This window comes from Hemitrygon akajei, chromosome 14, assembly GCF_048418815.1.
Source record: "Hemitrygon akajei chromosome 14, sHemAka1.3, whole genome shotgun sequence".
NCBI classification, from domain to species: Eukaryota; Metazoa; Chordata; class Chondrichthyes; order Myliobatiformes; family Dasyatidae; genus Hemitrygon; species Hemitrygon akajei.
Window position 1 is genome coordinate 95,347,642 of NC_133137.1, and position 16,292 is coordinate 95,363,933.

At 39.2% G+C, this 16,292-nt stretch overlaps 1 protein-coding gene across 2 annotated transcripts in view; it reads left to right on the forward strand.

Moving 5' to 3' along the window:
* dennd6b (DENN/MADD domain containing 6B) overlaps positions 1–16,292 on the forward strand; it is a 90,447-nt gene that overhangs the window by 8,659 nt on the left and 65,496 nt on the right. Inside the window, exons 2-4 of one of the 2 annotated variants that reach the window (XM_073066684.1) lie at positions 3,339–3,377; positions 5,159–5,201; positions 13,715–13,827. In XM_073066684.1, coding sequence (XP_072922785.1) covers positions 3,339–3,377; positions 5,159–5,201; positions 13,715–13,827 — 195 coding nt within the window. The remainder of the gene's footprint in view (positions 1–3,338; positions 3,378–5,158; positions 5,202–13,714; positions 13,828–16,292) is intronic. The other variant, XM_073066685.1, reaches the window with a different exon arrangement.

The window sequence follows — 16,292 nt, forward strand, 5'->3', positions numbered from 1 at the left end:
CATAGAAATAGGCCCTTCAGCCCATCTAGTCCATGCCAAATCATTAATCTCCCTAATCCCATTGACCTGTCCCCAGACCATAGCCCTCCAAACCCCTCCCATCTATGTACCTATCCAAATTTCTCTTAAATGTTGAAGTCAAATCCACATTCGCCACTTCCACTGGCAGCTCATTCCGCACACTCATCACCCCCTGAGTGAAGAAGTTCCCCCTCATGTTGCTGTTCAACATTTTACCTTATATCCTTGACCCATGACTTTCTAGTTGTAGTTTCACCCAATCTCAGTGGAAAAAGCCTCGTTCCAGCAACATCCTTGTCAATTTTCTCTGCAGTCTTTCGATCTTATTTACATATTTCTTGTAGATTGGTAACCAAAACTGGACATGACACTCCAAAATAGGCCTCACCAATGTCTCTTACATTTCAACATAACATCCCAGCTGCTGTGCGCAGTACATTGATTTATGAAGGCCAATATGTCAAAAGCTTTCTTTACAACCCTATTTATCCATGACTCTGCTTTCAGGGAATTATTCTCAGATTCCTCTGTTCTACGTCACTCCTCAGTGCCCTACCATTTATTGTGTAAGTCCTACCCTAGTTTGTCCTCCCAAAGTGCAACACATCACACACCTGCATTAAATTCCATCTGTCATTTTTCAGCCCTTTTTTTTTATCTGGTTCAAATCCTGCTGCAAGCTTTGGTCTTCCTCGTTGTCCACTACACCCTCCAATCTTGGTGTCTTTCACAAATTTGCTGATCCAGTTAACCACATTATCACCCAGATTGTTGATATAGATAGTAAACAACAATGGACCCAGCACTGATCCCTGCAGTACACCACTAGTCAGAGGCTTCCAGTCAGAGAGACAACCCTCTATGAAGCCAATGTCTAATCCAATCTGCTACCTCATCTTGAGTGCCAACCAACCCTCTTGACCAACCTCCCATGTGGGACCTTGTCAAAGGCCTTGCTGAAGTTCATGTAGACAACCTACACTGCTTTGCCTTCATCCTCCTTCCTGGTAACTTCCTTGATAAACTCTATTAAGATTGGTTAGGTACAACTTACACGCACAAAGCCATGTTGACAATCCCTAATCAGATAGATAGATAGATAGATAGAGAGATACTTTATTCATCCCCATGGGGAAATTCAACTTTTTTTCCAATGTCCCATACACTTGTTGTAGCAAAACTAATTACATACAATACTTAACTCAGTAAAAAATATGATATGCATCTAAATCACTATCTCAAAAAGCATTAATAATAGCTTTTAAAAAGTTCTTAAGTCCTGGCGGTTGAATTGTAAAGCCTAATGGCATTGGGGAGTATTGACCTCTTCATCCTGTCTGAGGAGCATTGCATCGATAGTAACCTGTCGCTGAAACTGCTTTTCTGTCTCTGGATGGTGCTATGTAGAGGATGTTCAGAGTTTTCCATAATTGACCGTAGCCTACTCAGCGCCCTTCGCTCAGCTACCGATGTTAAACTCTCCAGTACTTTGCCCACGACAGAGCCCGCCTTCCTTACCAGCTTATTAAGACGTGAGGCGTCCCTCTTCTTAATGCTTCCTCCCCAACACGCCACCACAAAGAAGAGGGCGCTCTCCACAACTGACCTATAGAACATCTTCAGCATCTCACTACAGACATTGAATGACGCCAACCTTCTAAGGAAGTACAGTCGACTCTGTGCCTTCCTGCACAAGGCATCTGTGTTGGCAGTCCAGTCTAGCTTCTCGTCTAACTGTACTCCCAGATACTTGTAGGTCTTAACCTGCTCCACACATTCTCCATTAATAATCAGTCACTATTGGTCCAAATGCTTATATATCTAGGGCTCACCAGCGTATAATTTCCTAGCTTATTCTTAGAACCTTTCTTAAACAACGGAAAAACATTATTCCACAATCCTGCGGCACCTCACCTGTGGCTAGGGATGTTTTTAAGTATCTCCCCTGGGCCTCTTTCAAGCCTCCCACAGGGTCCAAGGGAACACCTTTTTAAGCCTTGGAGATTTTTCCACTCCAATTTGCCTAAAGATAGCAAACACCACCTCCTCTGTAATCTGTATGGGGTCCATAAACTTGCTGCTGTATTACATTACATCTATAGACTCTGTCTCCATCTCCCGAGTAAATATGGATGCAAAAAGTCCATTTCAGATCTCCCCTCTCTTTTGGGTCCATGTATAGATTACCATTCTGATCTTCCAGAGGACTAATTTTGTCCCTTATAATACTTTTGCTCTTACTATATCTTTTTCTATATTTACTTTGAAACTAATGGCATTATGATCACTAGATGCAAAGTGTTCCCCAACACAAACTTCTGTCACCTGCCCTGACTCATTCCCTTTTAGGAGATCCAGTATCACACTCTTTCTAGTTGGGACTTCTATGTACTGATTAAAGAAACTTTCCTGAAATCATATCCCATCCAGCCGTTTTATAGATTGGGAATCCCAGTCAATATGTGGAAAGTTAAAAACAACTATTATCGCAACCTTACATTCTTGCAACAGTCTACAATCTCTACAAATTTGCTCCTCTAAATCTTGTGGACTGTTGGATGGTCTATAATATAATTCATTAATGTGGTCCTGCTTCTCTTATTCCTCACTAGATGAGTTCTCCTGTCTGTCCTGTCAGAGCACTACTGTGACATTTTCCCTGACTAGTAGTGCCACCCCCCTCCTTTAATCCCTCCTGCTCTGCCAGTCCTGCCCCTTCTGAAACCAAGTCACACTAATGGCTACAATGTCATAATTCCATGTGCTGATCCATGCCCTAATCTCATCCGTCTTTCCACAATACTTCTTTTAATAAAAGATAAGCACCTCTTGGATCCTGTGTCTGACCAGAAACTAGGGAACCTCAACAAAATTTGACCCATCATGTGGAACACACTGACAGATCCTTCTCCCCTCTGAATGTCTTGGCATGTCATAGACTTGCATGTTTTGCAGCTCTTGTGTCAGTTTCATCTGTTGAGCACAGGCAGTTTGAAATGAATTGTCACCATGCAGTCTGTTGCTCATTATCCTAGTTTATTCTCCTTTTGCATCCCCTCAAGTATGAAAATGCCATTAATGTCTTGCAATAACTTCTACAAAAATCAGAATAACCTGATGAGCTACTATATTAATGCAACCTGAATATTGGATATTCTTTGTTGGATAATGTGCCATTTATAACTGGCCATGTTAAAGAACATGGTATGGGTACATAAATTATTTGCTGGATAGGATTGAACCTGTTGTGATAATTTATTTTGTTCTTTTTATAAAATGCCTTCTGTTAAGCTGTTTATATATTTTTGATTCCTCAGCTTGTATATCCCCATGATGTGCGGCTCACAGAGAAAGAGGTAAGATATTAAATTAATAGAATTACTATTTGTTTAATGGCTCCATTAACAGTCTTGCATGAATCTAACAAACTTTCTGAAGTCTGAAATGCCTTAGAAAGGAAAAGATTGTTCAAATTGACGTCAGTTGTCCCTTTCTCAGAGATCATCCCAACTCACTAACTTCTCATACAGCCAACAAAGAAGTAAATAATTTTTGTTGGGGTGGTGAATTGAAGTTGGTGAAAAAGAAAATTTTGCCTTTGATATAAATAAAATCCCCACTCTCAGTTGCTTGGTTATCTCATGAACTCCATTGGACCTTGTGCTAATGTAGATTTTATTAAAGCTAGTGTGAGGTTGGATTATTGCTATTGTTCCCCTCCCCCCGCACCCCCCCACTCCAGAGTCAAATTGTCATGTGCTTGAAGGCATTATAGGATCTGAGCACATGATCTAGACTGATATGCAAATGCATTATGAAGTAAATATTTGAAATTATCATCTTGCTTTTATCTTTTTGATGAGAGGACAGATCAGGTGATCAGGTGGACAAGATAACTTTACATTTTTTGTTATTCTGGCCAGCATTTATCCCTCAAGCAAATAGGTAAACAGTTGTAAGTGGTCTAAAATACAAACAAAAGATGGTGGAAATGCTGAGCAGACAGGGTAGCTTTCGTGGAAAAGAAACAAAATTGATGTTAAATGATATCTGTCAGATTAATTGATTATTTAGTTTACTACAGTTTGTGGAGCTTCAGCTTGATAATTAAGCCAACACATTTTCCGACTAAGAAATGACATTAGGTTTATATTCCTTATTCTTTGCATGAATATGCATGGAATAGATGAATGTAGATCAATTACAGGTAGAAATACTTGTACGGTGCTGTACTGTACCATTCCATGTTCTATTTTAACACTTTTGGCTAATGACTAAGTGAGCTTTATTAATGATTTACTTTCCTGTCAATAGATTTGTAATTTTGTCTTAAATGCCACTACTTAATATAGAAAAGCTCCAATAATCTGCTGTCAGACTATTGAGAAATCATTAAAGTTTGGTGTCTGGCTGCCCTTCCCCTGATGCATTAGGGCACTGGTTCCTGCCCTCCCTCTGATGCATTGGAGCCCCGATTCCCACACAATTGAGAGTTGAAGTGAAGATTAAATTTTGATAAAATATTCTTGAAACATGAATTATTTTTCTCTTCCCCCCAATGCTGCTTGATCTGCTGAGTACTTCGAGCATTTTGCATTTTCCATTTTTGTTTTGGATTCCCAATCATCTGTAGGTTTTATATTGCAAAGATTAAACAAAGATTTATACTGCTGTTCAATTACATTCAAAAGGGAAATATGAAAAGAAAGCACAAATCTGATGGGATTTCTATTTAATTATCTTAGAACACACTTTGAAACAATTGTGAAATTGTGGTGAGGAATGAAATTTGTGCTCCAAGTGTTGAATGCTGAATAATCCCTGAAATTCCTCTTCCTCTTTCTTAATGTACTGTTATACCTGTACAGATGGAAAGAGGTTTTGTTTGTGGGTATATGGAATGGATTGAAAATAATCATGTTTTTCAAGTTCCATTTAATGTTCTTTCACTTTCATCTTTTTGAATTCATTCTGTTTTGTGGCCATTAGCATAGAAGTCAATAAGACTTTTTCAGCTTCAGTGACAGAGACATTTATTTCAAGACTGAAATATTAGAAATTGCTTCACTTCTGGTCAGGCTCATTAACTTGACATTTGTTTTATCTCTCTTTTTGCTTCTCTCTTCCTAATTTTCAGAAAACCAGCATCTGCTACCTCTCTTTTCCAGATTCCTACTCTGGTAAGAAATTTACTCAAATGAGGCTTTTATTTTCCTTTGACATCTTTTCTAGAAAGCACCATTTCTATATTCATTTTATATTGCTATTATTACATTTCTCTTTTTAAAAATCACTACTGGTTTGTTTGGAAAGAAATCCAGAGACAATTTAACTAGACACATTTAGGAAGGATAGCATCTTAATATATAAAACTTCCTTCCAAGTAGTTAATGCACACATTTCTTGTGTTAACAAATAGTTGACAATATCATAAAGCAAATATCCAGCATCTTCTTGCATTTTCCATTTTTTAAAAACCTGAGACGTACAATTTTAAGAACAAAAAGAATACCTAGAAATCCTGGTGGGTGCAAGATTGCTGGCTCTTTTCCATATCTTCCATAATTTTTGTTGTTTCCTTTCCTTTGGTTGTTGTTGCTTGGGTTGTTCTGCTGAATATTGTGGGTGTGCTATGTTGGCACCGGAATGTGAGGCAACTCTATGAGCTGTCCCAAGTACGTCCTTAGGTTGTGTTGATTGCTAGCATAAATGATGTATTTCACTTTATGTTTTTATATACATGTGATAAATAAATGAATCTACATCTGAATTTGAATATGAATCTGAATAATGTTGATTGCACCTGGGTAGTAGCTTCAGTGGGAAACTTGAGGTGTTCATTGGTATACTTGAATTCTTTAATGGTTGTGAACACCATGGGGCCTCTTTAAATAACTTCTAATGTGATTCAGCATCTGTCACATATTGGGGATTTGCTAAGAGGTTTCCTGTAGAATAAGGATTTCTTTGGTTTTTGACTCTTAAGATATCCCAGCACTGTTATTACTGGTCTGATCAAAGTAAACATGTCAGACTTTGGCAATACAGTATACAAAGAGGAAGTACTCAACAGGTCAGATAGCTTCTGTGGAGAGAGAAAAGCATTGATATCGGTTGATGACTTTACGTATCAACTAGCCAGTTACAAACTGGAAACCTTGGTTACCTGAACTGTTGGAGTATTGTTAAGTCCTGTGGTTTATCATGTATCTAGGCAGAACATGAGTTTCTGTACATTGACCTCATTTTGACCTTTGTTAGAGCATTTAAGGTGCCAAACACAGAGCTATTAAAATGGGACCAGCATGAGCAACTGGAAGTTCAGGGACATCTTTGCCAATTATATGTCAGCAATTACATGAGAGAAATGAGTTATGAGGACACAAATGGATGTATTTCCTGTTTAAAGCCAACAGTAGGATACAAAGTTGAGGAGGTGCGCAGCAGCATAGTTGGTAGATCTGTGACATTATACATAGCTCTGTGACCAGGTTCAATCCTGAAGCTATATGGGTGGAATTTGAACATACTTCTTGTAAGTTTAAGGTGGGGCTACTGAAGGTGTGTGACAGCTTACTGGTAATTAGAAAGGCAAGGAATTCAATTACAGTAAAAACATTACTTGAGGAAGGCTTCAGCGATACTTCACCCGTGGCAGTCCCGAAACAGAGGTCAATGGGCAACCTTGCCTCGCGCCCAAACATCAGATAATGGGGCGAGTATGCAGTAGCGTTATTACATGTACAGTTGTAACAGTGAACCAGATGTGCAATATGTTGACTCCATTGACTCTTTTTGTTGATTTCCAGAGTTCTGAGCATGTCTAGCAGGGTCCGATTAAACCATGGACGAGCCCCCACAAATGTAGCATCCGTGCCCCCAATTTACCCCCATTCACTTAGGGTGAACCACCGTTGCCCCGCCAATAGTGCAATACTTCGGTGTAAATACGGTGTAATGCCCTCCCAGTACACGCTCGCACACAAATAGTAAGCAATACACCAAAGGCGAGTAAATAATTTCAACTTCATAGTTATTTCTTGGTGATGTGTTAGTGGAAACAGATAACCTAAAGGTGCCAAATCAGTAAGTTTATCAGTTTGTGCACATAGTATTTTAATATGTTGGAACTCACGCCTCCGGTTCCATCCACAATGACCTTCTGAGCCTTTGGCCACCGTCCAAATCTCTGACATCCAGTATCCGCTGCTCGGGAACCGCCGTCCGCTCCTCACACGTCCAACCTCCTAGCTCACCTCCCGAAAAAGACAGTGAACTCCCGCTCAGCTTACACATACAACATAGCATAACAATTGGTTAGTTCCCCCCTTATCTGCAGTCATAACCTAAACATTCCAGACACAGAAACCCATTACAGCATTGAATAACATTACAAAGAAGCCATTTCATTATAACAATACAGAGAAGCCATTTTGTTAGCCTGAACAGTTAACACCACAGTTACTGGTACTGAGAGCCCTACGCTTGTAACATCTTTACTGAAGCAAATTGTGGTGAACTAGTGAGGAGACAGGTGGAGGCGAGGCTGGTTTGAGGGGTGAGCCATGTTGGGATATTGCTAGGTGCAACATGTTCAAGCCTTGGGCGCATACGGAGTTAGTATCACTGCTGGAGGTAGAGTGAGCAATTTGGAGAGGAGTAGATACGGAAGAGTTTTGATGCCCGCCCACCTAACCAGGATGTGAGGTTGCATCACTCCAAGCGCTGAGCTGATGGGGTGAGATTGAGAATGGCTTTGGGCTAGGCAACCCAAGCATATTGTGGTGTTAGGGCCCAGGTCCTAGAGTGAAGCACTACCTGGTGCTTAGACAATTTAAGTGCCGGTCCAGATAGACTGGAAGCCTGCGTGTCGGGACCAGAAATGAGTGTTGGGCTAATTTTGCTTACTCTTCTGTGAACATTCAGTCCTTTCTCTGTGGCACTGAGGCTGTGAATTAATCTGGCTGCTGTGCATTTTTGCCCTGCTGGTGTGATAAACAGCGACCGAGGGTTGCGCCTACTCCAGCTGCTCTGGGAGTGGATCTGGGGACTCCGTCTGTTTCAGAATGCTGTTGGCTTGCTTCTATTGTTCAAATGATTTGTGTTTTTTTTATCTGTCTCTTTTTCTGTGCAGTTGTTTTTGATCTTTTTTTTAAAGGTTGGGTTATTCAGGTTTCTTACTTTGTGAGCAGACAAATCTCAAGGTGTATAATTTATACATTCTTTGATAATAAATCTGCTTTGAATCTTAACCATGAAGTTTCTTTGGATGCACTGTTCTTTTGCTCACGTTCTGAAGAGCTATGCATTAGTAGGCTAAATGGCCTCTGGAAATTGCTTTCAGTGTGTAGGATCTGGGGGTGTTTGATTGGAATGTAGCAAGAATCAATTTGGACTAGCATTGGATTTATGTAAATAGTTACTTAATGTTCACCATGGATTCATTGGGTTGAAGGGCCTGGTTTCTACTCCATGAGTCTATGATAATCTCAGTTTCAAAAGGAGTTATCATTGCTGTGAGATTATAAATGAGTGTGGTATAATCATGCATATTTAAATATAGTACTGTTTATCACGTACATCAGAAGTTCGAGGTACAGTAACTTTGCTGTTTGAATTTAGAATTGGCTTGTCCATATAGAAGATAGGGGGTAGTGGTCGATGGGACTTCTGGCTGGGACTGTTGACTACTGGTGTTCCACAGGGATCTGCACTTAGTCGGCTGCTGTTTATGATGTGTGTAAATCAACTGGATGACTATGTGGATGGGTGGATTAGTAAATTTGCAGATGATTGCTGGTGCTTTGGATAGTGTAGAAGATTTGCCAGGGGATACAATGGGATATTGATCAATTATAGATATGGGCAGAGAAATGGTCAAATGTGAGGTGTTGCACTTTGGGAGATCAAATATAAAGAGACAGTATGCTATTAATGGTAAGACCCTTAACAGAATTGATGCACAGAGGGATCTTGGGACTCTGATCCCTGAAAGTGGCTGCACAGGTTGATAAGGCAATAAAGAATATGTATTGCATGCTTTTCTTTATCAGTTGAGACATGAGTTCAAGTGCTGGGTCATTTATGCTGCAGCTTTATAAGTGTCGAGTTAGTCAGAATCTGGAATATTGAGTTCTGATTGTCCTATTATAGGAAAGATGTGGAGCTTTTGGATAAGGTATAGAAGAGGGTTACCAGGATGCTGCCTGGATTAGAGGGCATGTGTGGTGAGGAGTGGTGTGACAGATTTGAGTTGCTTTCTCAGTAGTGGTGGAGGTTGAGGGGAGACCTGATAGAAGTTTATAAGATTATGAGAGAGAGGGGTAAACTGGTATCTTTCTCCCAGGGTTGAAATGTCTAAATCTAGACGGCATGCATTTAAGGTGAGAGTGAGTAAGTTCAAAGAAGATATGCTGGGCAATTTCTTTTTTACAGTGTGGTGGTTGCTGGGAATGCACTGCTGACAGTGCCAATGGAGATAATCACAACAGAGCCATTTAAGAAGCCCTTGGATAGGCACATGCATATGCAAAGAATAGGGATATAGACAGTCTGAACGCAGAAGAGATTAGTTTAATTAGATATTCAATTACCAGCTTAATAAGTTCAGTACAACAACATGGGCTGAAGGGCCTGTTCCTGTGCTATACTGTTCTAAGTTCATATTTTCCCTTGAGTTTGAAACATTGGATAGTGCCATGGTATCCACTCTTAAAGGACTTTGACCGTATGTCACTGTGAACTGCTTTGGTGTCGCAGCTTGACATGTTCATGTTCTGAAATCAGGTTGAATTGTTAGATTTTGTACTCTGAGTGTGCTTGCACCACTGAGACAAACTGACACTATGCAATAACTTGTTTGATGTTGGAATTTCAGTATCTTTTTCCTTACCAAGTGCTGCTCACTAGCCACTTCTAAAGGAGCTCCCTGTCTGAAGAACTTTTAGCTACAATTCTAGCCCTTGCTTCATACCTTTTCTTTGCCCGGTCTCAAGTTTATCTCTGTAGACACATCGATTCTGACCTGTTTTCTCTCCTATACTTTGTTGACATTAAGTGTAATCATTTTCTTTAAAAAAAATTTTTTTTTAAATTAGTTTTTCAAAACATTTTACAAATTAAAAACCCCAAATCCCAATGAGGAGCATTAATACAGTGCAAAATTAAGCATACAATAACAATATGCTACAAAGGAAGAGAATTTAACAAAAAAGCACCTACATTAAAGACAAGTGAGCTTAGTGTCCTCCCCAAACCCCACAACACAAGAAAAAAAACAACAACAACTCCAGACAGACCACAACACAATATAAAGAGTATAGGTCAGGACAGTCAAACTCCCAGACTGTGAATACACTTAGCAACAGAGGATAATAATGCCTACTACCAGAAAAAAAAAGGGAGCTGAAAGCAAGGGACCAAAAAGAAGAAAAAAAAACAAAAAAAAAAACCCTAGTCAAGAGGAAGGTTATGAAAGTACTCGATAAAAGGTCCCCAGACCTTATGGAACTTTAGATCCGAATTAAGAACTGAATAATGAATTTTTTCGAGGTCCAAGCAGGCCATAATGTCGTTAAGCCATTGCACATGAGTGGGCGGGGCAACATCTCTCCATCTAAGGAGGATCAGGCGTCTAGCCAGGAGAAAGGCAAAGGATAGTATTCGGCATTTGGTCGGACCCAGACATAAGTCTGTCTCGTCCCAAAAGCCGAACAGAGCAATTAAGGGGTTTGGTTCTAGGTACTGATTCAGAATACTCGATAATGTAGTGAAGACATCTTTCCAGAATTTCTCCAAGCTAGGACAGAGCCAGTACATATGGATGAGAGAGGCCACGCCCCTCTTGCATTTATCACAGAGCGGACTAATGCCAGGGTAGAATCGAGATAGTTTAGATTTAGACATATGGGCTCTATGAACAATCTTAAACTGTAAAAGGCAATGGCGAGCACAAAGAGAGGTTGAGTTAACTGATTTGAGAACTGAGTCCCAGCTCTCCTTGGATAAGGAGATATTTAAATCCTGCTCCCAGGCCATTTTAATTTTATCCACAGGGGCCTGTCATAGGGCTGCTAGTTTATCTCGGATAATTGATATTAAACCTTTACCTAGTGGATTAATGGAAAGAAATAGGTCCATAGCATTTTTTGCAGGCATTTCAGGAAAGTTAGGAATTAAAGGAGCAATAAAGTGTCGGATTTGGAGATATCTGAAAAAGTGAGCGTTAGGCAGGTTGAACTTAACAGAGAGCTGCTGAAAAGAAGCGAAGCGATTATCAATGAAGAGATCTTCAAAATGTCTAATGCCCTTCCTATACCAAACATGGAATGCTGAATCGTATGTAGTAGGTAAAAAAAAGGTGATTATGTGCGACACGGCTAGAAACGGAAAACCCCTGGAAACCATAGTATTTCCTGAACTGAGCCCATATACGCAAAGTGTGTCTAACCAGAGGATTAGCTATTGATCTGGGCAGACTGCTAGGGAGTGCAGAGCCAAGAAGTGCAGATATAGATAATTCTTTAGTGGAGCTCAACTCCATTGCCACCCAGTTAGGGCACTCGGGTTGGCCGTGGAAGAAAGACCAGAAGGTAGCACAAAGTATATTAGCTGCCCAATAATATAAGCGAAAGTTAGGTAAAGACATGCCACCCTCTTTTTTAGATTTTTGGAGGTGGATTTTATTAATTCTAGAGCGCTTATTCTGCCACAGATATGACAAAATAATAGAGTCTAAGGAATCAAAAAAAGATTTAGGAATAAAAATTGGGATAGATTGAAATAAGTATAAAAATTTGGGGAGAACATACATTTTAACAACATTAATACGACCTACCAAAGACATAGATAGAGGTGACTATTGTACCAGACTCTGTTTTATAGCATATGAAAGATTGACAAAGTTTTCACGAAAGAGATCTGTAAACTTCCTTTGTGACTGTAATTCCAAGATAAGTAAATTGATTATGGACTACTTTAAAAGGGAGATCACGAAATATTAGTTCTTGTGCTTCTTTATTAATTGGGAAAAGTTCACTCTTATGTAAATTAAGTTTATAGCCAGAGATCTAGCTAAACTGGTCAAGAAGTGAAAACATTAGAGGTAAGGATGTAGACGGATTTGAGAGAAAGAGTAATAAGTCATCAGCATAGAGAGAAACTTTATGCTCAACACCCCCTCTCCAAATCCCGGTCAATTCAGGACAGTTTCGAAATGCTATCGCCAGAGGTTCTATAGCCAAATCAAAGAGAAAGGGACTTAAGGGGCATCCCTGATGGGTGCCACGTTTGAGATTAAATACTTGGGATTTCTGAAAATTAGTTAAAACAGAAGCAGTAGGACACAGGTACAGCAATTGGATCCAAGAGATGAAACTTTGGCCGAGGTCAAATTTTTCTAAGACTGCAAAAAGGTAGTTCCACTCTATACGATCAAATGCTTTCTCCGCATCGAGGGAAATAACACATTCAGGAGTCCCAGTTGGAGCTGAGTATAAAATATTAAATAGATGCCGAATGTTAAAAAAAGGGAGATGGTTTTTAATAAAGCCTGTTTGGTCATCAGAGATAATGGAGGGAATAACAGCTTCTAATCTATGAGCCAACACTTTAGCTAAGATCTTTACATCGACATTGAGCAGAGAGATCGGCCTGTACGAGGAACACTCTGTTGGGTCTTTGCCCTTTTTTAAAAGAAGAATAATAGATGCCTCATTGAAAGAGGGTGGCAATTTGCCGTAATTAAACGAGTCAGATAATACTGAAAGTAACTGAGGAGAAAGGAGTGAAGAGAATGATTTATAAAATTCTACAGGGAACCCATCAGGTCCAGGAGATTTCCCTGAGGACAGTGCAGAAATTGCAAAAGATATTTCTTCTGATGATATAGGCGCATTGAGTTTGGCTTTGAAATCAGATGAAAGTGAGGGGATATTCAGATTCTGTAAAAATTGATCAACAGAGATATTGTCATTCAGAGATTCAGAGGAATAAAGCCGAGAATAAAATTTTTTAAATGCGTCATTAATTTCTAAATGATCCGATGTAAAGTCTCCGTTCTCCTTCCGGATCTTTGTAATATGTTGTTTGGCTTTGGAACGCCTCAGCTGATTGGCTAGGAATTTACCAGACTTATCCCCATGAATGTAAAAGCGACTCTTGCTGTCGAGAAGTTGGCGTTCGACAGGTTGAGTGGACAGAAGGTTAAATTTAGTTTGGAGTTCAACATGCTTCTTGTATAATTCAGGGTTCTTAGTTTGGGCATATATTTGATCCAAATCTTTAATCTGGTTAATGAGGTCTGATCGATCTGCACGGGATCTTCTGTTGAGATTTGCTGTGTAAGAGATTATTTGACCCCTCAGATATGCTTTCATGGCATCCCAGACAATCTGGGATGGCACTTCAGGTGATGTATTAGTGTTAAAATAAAAGGTTATCTGATCCTTAATAAATTTTACAAAATCATCATCCGATAATAAAGTAGAATCAAACCGCCTGTGTTTATTCCCCTGAGGGAGACCAGGAAAGTAAGTGTAATCATTTTCTGTAGTCATTTTCCTTTGTCATCCTTGTCTTTACATCTGTGGTTCAATATCTTTTTGTATGTGCAAAATCCAGTTTAATCCCAAAGTTTTTTGGAATGTTTCTGTGTCTTTACAATTATGAGCCGTTATTGTTACTGACGCTTTAGGTTGTCTTGGAGACACACAGTTCAGCTTTCGAATCCGACAGTCAGTGGGACACAAACTGTCTGCGATTGGAGATGAAGAGAAGTACAATCGAGATGCCCCAGTTGTTCTTCAGGTGTGTTTGGCAAAATGTTCAAATCCTCTGTTTTCCAGTAGCAAAGACCTCGATCATCCATTTATAAAAACATATAGTGACACAAGGCAGAATAATCTGAAGCTGCACTAAGTTTTATCCAGGTTCCTGATCAACCCTACTTCCCCTCCCTGCATAACCCCTAATCACTTCCCCTTCCCCAAGTTTACTCTGTTACCCTCCATGGTCTGTCCTCTGCTTCCTTCCATCTCTAGTCTACTTTTTAATTATATCTTAAAATAATGTGAAACATACTGAAAATTATTCCACTGTTTAAAACCACTGACTGCCAATTAATTTTATGTTTTTTCACCACTGTTTAAACACATCCTTCAATTTCTTTAAAGGACACCTGGCGAGGATAATTTAAAAAGGAAGTTATGCTAAAATAACTTTTACTGGGTATGTTGATCAAGGAACATAAAGATTGATATAGGAGTGTGGTTAACATGTGAATGATCTAACAAAACACCATGGACAAAGTAGTGCATAGTACATCGAAGCTATTGAGATTGAAAGGTCAATAGCAATGCGGATATGAATTTGGCTAAACAATAGAGGTGAAGAGAGTTTTTTTTCCAAGATTGGAGGGAAAAGTATTTTAGTGCTTTCCAGGTGTCAGTACAGGTTGAGTACCCCTTATCCAAAATTCTGAAATCCGAGAACCTCCAAAATCTGAAAAAGTTTTTGAGCGCTGATATGACATCACAAATTGAAAATTTCACTAGGTGCCAGGAAGGTTCCCAGGCAATGTTCTGATTTCTGTGCACTACGACAGTTCTGAGAAGTGACCTCACATATATAATGAACAGGAGTTAATGAAAAATAGAAAATCACTGGGTAATGCGAGAAATGAAGTTCTTATTCGTATTGAAAGAGTGGGTTAATCAGTGTCGGAGAGAACATATGCCACTTAATGGTATGTGCTGATCATAATACAAGCAATGATCTCTCACTACAAACTGAAAGTTGAAAGTAATTGTGAATATTCAGCAGGCTGGTTGGAAAAATTTAAGAAAAGGCAGAGCATTAATTTTTAAAAGATTTGTGGTGATGAAGCATCCGCTGATCATGAAACAGCAGAGAAATTCATTGATGAGTTTGCCAAGTTTGCCACTGATGAAAAATCTGACGCGCTGCATCAGTACATATGTGTGATGAACAAGTGGAAGACTGCAAACCAGTGGCACATTATTTCAGAGTTGGAAACTCAGAGTTATCTCATTATATATTCCAAAATCTGAAAAAATCCAAAACACTTCTGGCCTTAAGCATTTCAGATAAGAGTTACTCAATATGTATTCTGATTATTGTTCTTTTTAATATAAAGTACTTAATTTGATTATAGGCAATACAGTTTCAAAGTTTGCAGATTATGTGAAAACCAGAAGTCCTAAGGAGTGAGAAGGAACTTGCTTTCTCTTCTAAACGATCCTTCCAAAAATCCAGCTGCTGTCTTTTACCATGGCCTTAGGAAACTCGGTGGGCCGACTCTAAAACATACAAACAAAAGTGAAGTCTGAGCTGTCAGCCTCAATAAAAATATTTAAATTGACATTTCAGCTTTTTTAAAAATCCATTCATCCATCTAATTCCAGCTCAGTTGTTTTGTTTTCCCAAATCTATCTTTGCTTGTAATCTCCCCAGAGTTTCTACTGAACCAATGTTGTTTGTTTTGAGCAGCTGGTGTTGTAGGATGGATTTCAAAGATTAAGGAAAGATTTGATAGAAGCATTTGTAATTAAGTACAACATTGACAAGAACATGAAAAACGAGAGCAAGAGGAGGTCACAGGGACTTTTGAGTTTGACATAGGTTCATGATTCTTGTACCATTTCCCTGTCCTGATGTTGTATGACTTGATTGCTTAAACCCTCCAAGGATGTATTGATGTCAGTGTTGACTATATTCAAAGAATATGTATACACCACCCTTTTTATAGAACATTTTACAAGACTTAAAATGATCTGAGTGAGGAAATTACTCCTCAGTTTAGCACTAAATTGTCATCTGTTTATTTTGAGAGTATGCCTAATTTTAGATCTTTTACTTAGGAGAAACAGTTCTTTCTCCTCTACCCTGTCAAAACTCTAATGTTTCAGTGAGATCACACTGTATTCTTCAAAAACTCCAAGGTACTAGGGCTCATTGAGTGAAAATTCATCTCATAGGGTAATCTTGTAGTCCCTCTAAGGCAGGCAAACCTCCAGTTGATAAGAAGTAAACTAAAGACAGTTCTCCACATCTGTTTCATGGGAGCACTATATAACTGTAAGAAGACTTTATTATTCTTGTATTCCAAACCATAAAACATAAAAGATAGGAGCAGAATAAGGACATTCAGCTCTGTGATTCTGCTGTGCCATTCAGTCATGGTTGATTTACCTTCTCTCCTAACTCCATTCTCTTGCCTTCTCCCCATAACCTTTGACGCCCTTACTGATCAA